The sequence below is a fragment of the Sinocyclocheilus rhinocerous genome, unplaced genomic scaffold (genome assembly GCF_001515625.1).
Source record: "Sinocyclocheilus rhinocerous isolate Xijiao unplaced genomic scaffold, SAMN03320098_v1.1 scaffold5198, whole genome shotgun sequence".
Taxonomy (NCBI): domain Eukaryota; kingdom Metazoa; phylum Chordata; class Actinopteri; order Cypriniformes; family Cyprinidae; genus Sinocyclocheilus; species Sinocyclocheilus rhinocerous.
Window position 1 is genome coordinate 95,126 of NW_015638927.1, and position 7,222 is coordinate 102,347.

Consider the following 7,222-nt stretch of genomic DNA (forward strand, 5'->3'; position numbering starts at 1 on the left):
TTTTCAGGCCGATGAGCTTTGTAAAAATCGACGTGTTTCAGAAAGGCGGGGCATAGAGGAAAAACAATAATGTACAGTATGTGGAAAATGTGTTTTTTTAACCTTAAACCGCATAAACACATTTCATTACACCAAATACACAAAATAATGTTATTTTTAGCAACATCATATGACCCCTTTAATGTTTTGACTTTGCTTTTATTTTTATATTTTAAGTTTTCTATTTAATTTTTTAGTAATTTTATGTGCTTTTGTCATTCATATTCATTTTTTAATATTTAATTGATTTTTATTTGTTTTATTTTTATTTCAGTTAGTACTTTAATTGCTTAAACTTATTTTACTAATTTTCATTCAGTTTTTTTTTTTTTATCTAATATTTATATTTTATGTGAGCTATTTCAGTTCAGTTTTAGTTTTAGTTAAGAATAACAACAATACAAGGTGACCTTAAAGCTTACTAATTTTTGTGAGTTTTATTGAAGGTTAAAAGGTTCTTTGTATATCATTTCTTTCACATACTAAAACAGAGTGTGTAAATGAATCAAATCAAACTGTATCGGTATTGAATTGGGAGATGTGTGTTGGTATGTGTGTTGTCTGTCTTGTATGATATGATCACGCCACGATACATACAAATGCAAATGGGGTCCAGAAGATCAGGTGATCCATCTCGACTGTATGTCTGTTGTTTCCTGTGATATTACCAACCATCTGCCATTATAGTCCTGCTCTTGTTCTGATTGAATTACCTGTTCTGCGTCATTATAATTGTGTCTGGGCTACATTGTGCTGATTATCAATGACATTTGGATATATGTGGGTCTCATTTATTCATTTTACTGTGTATACGCCTGGAAAGTGTAAATGTATATGCACTAATGTTTTCTTGCAATAATTAGTTTGTACGGTTTATAAAATAATTTTAAAAACATTTATAAGTAATCCATAGTCTCACCTGAGTTCTGATTCTCCGCCAATACAGGCAGGCCCTTTTAATTTCGAGTCTAGGTTATAAAACTGTCCGTTGACGTCCCGTACCGCAAGCCAGTGTCTGCGTCTCAGCGGGAGATACACAATTCCCAGTGACACCCTTGATGGGACATTCAAAATGAAGCCCTGAATTTTGTCCAGGCACAAATTCTGTACTGACCTACAGCATACGAGAGATATGGAGAAAAATGAACTCACCTTTTATGATCATCACATGATTTATAAAGTGACACTGAGCTGCTCTCACACTTACCGGCGTTTGTACCACCAAACAGCAGCGAGCCCCCGACTCTGCAAAGCTGCCATGATGACATTGACATCATAGTTTCCCGTGCCCAACACTGAGCGGTGTGGATTCATCACACACTGTGGGGCAAGTCTGCAAAGAAACACAACAGACAACTTTGGATTTGAGAATATAGAACAATACAAAGGGGGAATTAAATTATGGCCTGTATATATATATATATATATATACATACATATGTGTGTGTGTAACGCACCGCTTGCAGATGTCATCTGCTGTCTCTTTGGTAAAAACTCTCTCTTGAAGCACGTTGTTCAAGGCATGGATAGCGCACAGCTCCAGTCTCTGTTTCTCATGAAACACCTCGCCCTCGCTCATACTCACCCTGCCATCACAAGTACATTCAGCCCGTCGATTAACATTTAAGTAAAGTTACGCCCAAGAGCACATAATGTATCCGCGTTCCCGCGAGCTGACAGCACATGACTGATACATCATCAAAATCATCATCATACCTTCTGGAAGACAGAATCCGCGTGTTGCAATGATTTCTCCACAGTAAGAAACAACCGCTGCTTAGACGTACCGTGACACTAATCTTTATCGTTCCATCACACTGTTGATAACTAAACCTACAAGGATCTGTGAAAAGAGAACGCTATCTGTTTCTCGTCTGTGAGGATCGGCCGGAAGTTGTGCTGTTGTTGCGTTGAGGAAACGCCCCTTGCGGTCATCTAGCAGTACACATGTGAGCTCCACAGGGGGCGCTAATGATCAAAACCCTTGTGTAAAAGTGAAATCATTTTTATTTCAGTAACGTTAGCCTTTCAGTAGGGACAAGGAAATTCATATATTATTCAGAATTGTATAATTTATTTTATTTAACATGTTTTATTATTGTTGTTGTTGTATAACAATAACACTTATATTATTATACACTTGCATTACTTTACATGTTCTTTTTTGTCGTACAATTTAACCAGTTAACTTTCAAATGTTGAACATTATATATTCTGAACACAATCTGCAAGCTTTTTTACTACTAAAAAATTTAAAAACTAAAAAATATACTGCAAAAACAAGTCGTACAAAACGAAACGTAGCTTTAGGGTTGGAGTGCCCTCTAGCGGTCGTTAAGTAGTACAGCAAACACTTTTATTATCAGATTGATTTGTGGGTTCAGTCAATGTCAGAAAATAATTTCTTTTAATTGACTCTCATTTAGCGGGCTTGCCTCAGTTAAATCAGTTGTAATGACGACCTAAACGACGGATTAAGGGATAAAACAACTGGGTGTTGGGGGGTCCATAGGCCTAACTGATGATAACGTAAATTATCAATATCAAGCATGTATGACTTTTAATATTTTATATGATAAATTTGCTATTTTCTTTACAATGTGTTTAATTTAAAATGTAATTATTATTATCATTAATAATAATAATAAATATTGTAATTATCAATACAAATAGTCAGTAAAACAATTTTTTATGTTGCTTTGCACTATTTTCACAGATTTTAATTATCAGGAAATAGTTGCTGTGAGATAATTTATGACCATGTGATTCACAACTCAATTTATTTTAAATATACAAGATGGCTCATAGCAACAGGCTACAAATGATTTAGGTTAAACAAAAACGTAGCCTATTACTTTGTATAAAGAACATTGCAGAGTGACAATAAATGCTTTAAACCCCTTGTTGATGTTATTTCTAAGTGTTTCGTTGGATCATGAACTGAAACAGCATTTGTCCCTGCCTTTGGGAGGGCATGAGTTATTCAAACGCACCTATTACCAAAGAGCATTTTCCGCATTCTCAACTTTCGCTGGTCCGTGAGGTTTCCAAGGTCTACTGCGTCAGCGTAACACAAGCTTCTGATTGGCTAGAGGGATTTAATTGGTGCGCACGTGCAATGCTTCTCAGACTCTGATTGGTTAAACCTCTTTCGAACAGCTTCTTAGACGAATTGTATTTTTGTTCCTGTGTCAAAAGACTGCTAGCTGATAACAGGCTACGGTAGCCGTCTGTGGCAGTTAGCTATCGAGCAAAACAACTTTATCAGACGAAATTGACAACACATTGGACTTTAAAACTTTTAGACGGCACATTTCATCTGAGGACAACATCGGATAGCAGTTTCACAAAGGAAAGCTCTGGAGAATAGTTTAGATAGTTTCATTACTCGGCAAGCCCATCGTTAGCTTAGCCTGGTTTGGTAGCAACACCAGCCGACCGACGTTACAGTGAGGAATTGTTTTTGATAAATTGTAAATTCTTTAAACGTCTTAGTATATTTTGCAGTCTTGGTTGATTGCATCTTTTAGATTCGTTATCGGTGGTTTCCGTCGGTCTCGTTGTGGATCACCGGATCAGTCTCGTCGTCCGGTTGGGTAGCAGTTAGCCAAGTTTTCTCATTTGAGACAAATTTGCTGGCTATTATAAAACCCCACACAGCTGGAAATGGTACGTTTAATTTCAAAATCGAGGAATGGTGCTTCAAACTGTTAGGTTAATATAAGAAAATAGGTTTTCTGTCTTTTCTCATTACTTTTTTAGCAGTTTAGGTACAAGTATATCATCAGAAGGTACGAACTGTAACTTATTAATTTACGACTAAAACTTTATCATTCACATAGTTGATTTAATTTTTTTCATCCTGTTTCGACTTTATTTTGTACCTTTTCACTGTCTTGAGCTAGTAGAACAGATTATACTTCTGATGTTGAACTAGCAGTCATGTGCCATTCTTTGAAGTACTTGGTATTAGATAATTAATTAACTTTGTTGCTTAAAATAAGTGTATTTTCAGGATTGTTGCTTTCCTAAACCTGCCATGAAACAAGACATATATTGATTTTAGTAGTCTTTTTTTTGGTCATGAACGTGCGCATGTTTACCAGCAAATGTCACTTTGTAGCTATTAATGCTGTATAGTGTACATGCTTGTGACAATGATTTTATTTTTTTTTTCCTGTAGAATTCGAACGTGGAGAACTTGCCGCCTCAAGTGTTGAGACTCGTCTATAAAGAGGTTTCCGCCTTGGCAGCAGACCCTCCAGAGGGGATCAAAGTCTACCCCAGTGAAGAGGATATCACAGAGCTGCACACTGCCATTGAGGGCCCAGGTAAGTAGTGCATTTTATTATTTTTCCTTTTTAAGGACCATAGCGTATTTTACCTTTTCCCCTGTTTCTCAACAGAAGGAACTCCATATGCGGGAGGGGTGTTCCGGATGCGTTTGGTCCTTGGGAAGGATTTTCCTGCTGCACCACCCAGAGGCTATTTCCTTACAAAGATTTTCCATCCTAATGTTGGGCACAAGGGTGAGATCTGTGTCAATGTGCTGAAAAGAGACTGGAAGGCAGAGCTGGGCCTGAGACATGTATTGTTAGTAAGTAGTATTTTAAATTTTTTTACTGTCCTGGTAAACCTAGATTTAAATGCAGGTAAAAATTAGGGCTGTGACGGTCGCCGTGACAACCGTGTCACGGCAGGTTTGACTGCAGGAAAATACAGTTTATTCTGCATTCAGCAAATTAATTTTGTGTTGGGCGATGGACCTTGCTGGGAAACCAAATACTACATCCCCGATCTGGAGCCATCACCTTTCATGTCACCCATCTGCGTTTGTACAAGTGTCTTCAAGTTCCCATGATTGCAAACGCCTGGCTGGTCAGGTTTCGTGAGGCTTTCTCCAAACTGGCCAAATACAAACGAGACGGCGATAAATGAACAGTGAACCGTGTCTACACCGGACATGACACCGCCGCGTCGCAACAGGTTGAGTCTGTCTACACAGGACATTTGAACTTTGTGTCAGTACCTCATAAACAGGACGAGGCAGTTTACTGTCAGGGATTTGTCATGTCGTGTCGCGCATCCAGTGTAGCATCACTGATTATTAGGGATGCACCGATACCACTTTTTCCAGTACTCGCCAGATACCGATACATTTATTTTTGGTACTTGCCGATACGAGTACCGATACCGATATTTTTATTGCATTTGTAAATTTTTTTTAAATATTGGGTACAGAAACCAAAAGGGTATGTATAATGTTAGTTGGTTAACTTCATTTATCAAATAGATACAGTCAAACCAAAATTTATTCAGACACATTTTTTTTTTATGTGGTGGGTGTTTACGCAGTTGGCTAGAGCAGTGCTGGCTGATTGGGGAGAACGGAGGTGTGCTCACTCTTGCCCAGGGCAAGTAAGATTGCAACTCAAGGCTGGCAGTCATGCATATGCTCTGGAACAGTGCGATTAGCAAATCGCAACGTCTCAAATCGCGATTTCGATTCGATTTCGATTAATCACACAGCCCTAGTATCGGGGCATTTTAACAAGTACGAGTATGAGTACAGGAGCTCAGTATCGGGCCCGATACCAGTATCGGTATCGGTGCATCCCTACTGATTATAATGAGTTAGTATTTTGTCGTGTCGTGCCACGCCGCTCGCATCCGGTATACAGGATGTATTTAACTTTCTTATTTAGACTACTTTCTTGTTTAGCTGTATTATTTCTTTGATATTTATTTTAGTGTTTTGCAGGCTGTGTTTTCACTGACGGAAGTGCTAAAATAAACACGGATGTTTGTTAATAGGTGATTGAGCCTCATTTATTATTTGTGTTTCAAAATTATAGGCCTGTGTGTATGTGTGTGTATATGTATGTCCTGTAAAAAAATATAAGTCTTATAAAAAGTCTCAAATTTAGTTCGCGCAAAATCGTCCCAGTACTTTAGTACTGTACATTTAGTTCTGGAACTAAAGCAGTGCGAAAGGCCCTCATGATTACAAATATGATATTGATTTTATACAACAGTTCAATAAACAAGAAGTTAATATTAAGAGACTTATGTTTTAGATGCCATATTTCCTGTTTTTGCTTAATTTCTCCAACAAAAATAATTCCAAACACAGCCACAGCACTGTTTTGTGTCTCTGAGCAACGTGATGGTGTTTCGTTCCTGAATGAATCAACCGTTAAAATGATTCGGTTTAATCGCAATGACTCACTTATTAACAGTGACTTGCTGCCACCTACTGACGGTTTTAATTTCACATTTAAGGTAACTTTTCATTTTTAAAATAATTTCAAACATCAGTTTTTAATGTTTTATGTTTAAAATATCAAAACATTATTTAGGCATTTGTAATTGCAGGTTAAAGTATTCCATGCCCCTCAGAGCTAGGGGTCGACCGATTATCGGCGCCGATATTAAGCATTTTTATGATTATCGGTATCGGTCATTTTCAAAACAGATTCGCCGATAAAATAACTTAATTTTGAAACGCGCTATTTGGCTCTGATGCAGACTGTCAGAACTCACCTCTCTGTGGCCTAAAGCAGTCTCCGCCCACTGCTCATCTGATTTGTTGGGAGTCATGAGTCAGACCAATCAATGCAGAATTCATGCTCACTCCAAAAGCCTTGCTAACTGGAGCTGCTTCAGTGATCACGCATCCTCAAAAGATGGTGCACACTTTTAGAAAAAATGACTTAAAGATAAAAATGCCCATAAAACATGTTGAAAGTTATTAATTTCTATCACTGCTGTGAATCATAGACTGTAAAAACTGTGAACTGACCACACAGAATATGAAGAATATCAAAAAATTCAGGAGTCAGCTGTCAGCACAATTAGAGATAAGGTATCAGCACAATAACACACTCAGCAAAATATTGTCTGATTATCATTATTGATAAAATCCCAGAAAATTATCGAGATATAATTTTTTGTCAGTATCGCACCCCTCTAATTTGTTATTTAATTGATATAATAATTTATTGATGATAATTGTTTAAATTAATAATTAATACTTTTGACTCATCTGTTTTCTTAAAAATGGTTTAAAGGCTGAAATGTAAAGTTTATCATTTTATAAAACTTTGTTTTTGTGAAAACTTGTATCTGAACTGTAAGTTATTCTTTTTACAGTAATTTTACAGTTTAATATGGTACTATAGAC

General features: G+C 37.0%; 2 protein-coding genes across 2 annotated transcripts in view; one reads left to right on the forward strand and one right to left on the reverse strand.

Annotated features, from left to right (window-relative positions):
• The window catches only part of LOC107750011 (josephin-2-like), a 4,899-nt gene extending 2,955 nt beyond the window's left edge, over positions 1 to 1,944 (reverse strand). Inside the window, exons 1-4 of the mRNA XM_016565256.1 lie at positions 1,756 to 1,944; positions 1,497 to 1,625; positions 1,247 to 1,372; positions 959 to 1,153 (exon numbers count right to left, since the gene is read on the reverse strand). Coding sequence (XP_016420742.1) covers positions 959 to 1,153; positions 1,247 to 1,372; positions 1,497 to 1,618 — 443 coding nt within the window. The 5' untranslated portion in view covers positions 1,619 to 1,625; positions 1,756 to 1,944. The remainder of the gene's footprint in view (positions 1 to 958; positions 1,154 to 1,246; positions 1,373 to 1,496; positions 1,626 to 1,755) is intronic.
• Positions 1,945 to 3,196: 1,252 nt separating this feature from the next.
• Positions 3,197 to 7,222, forward strand: part of LOC107750012 (ubiquitin-conjugating enzyme E2 S-like) — a 9,861-nt gene continuing 5,835 nt past the window's right edge. Inside the window, exons 1-4 of the mRNA XM_016565257.1 lie at positions 3,197 to 3,488; positions 3,570 to 3,708; positions 4,223 to 4,370; positions 4,446 to 4,636. Coding sequence (XP_016420743.1) covers positions 3,706 to 3,708; positions 4,223 to 4,370; positions 4,446 to 4,636 — 342 coding nt within the window. The 5' untranslated portion in view covers positions 3,197 to 3,488; positions 3,570 to 3,705. The remainder of the gene's footprint in view (positions 3,489 to 3,569; positions 3,709 to 4,222; positions 4,371 to 4,445; positions 4,637 to 7,222) is intronic.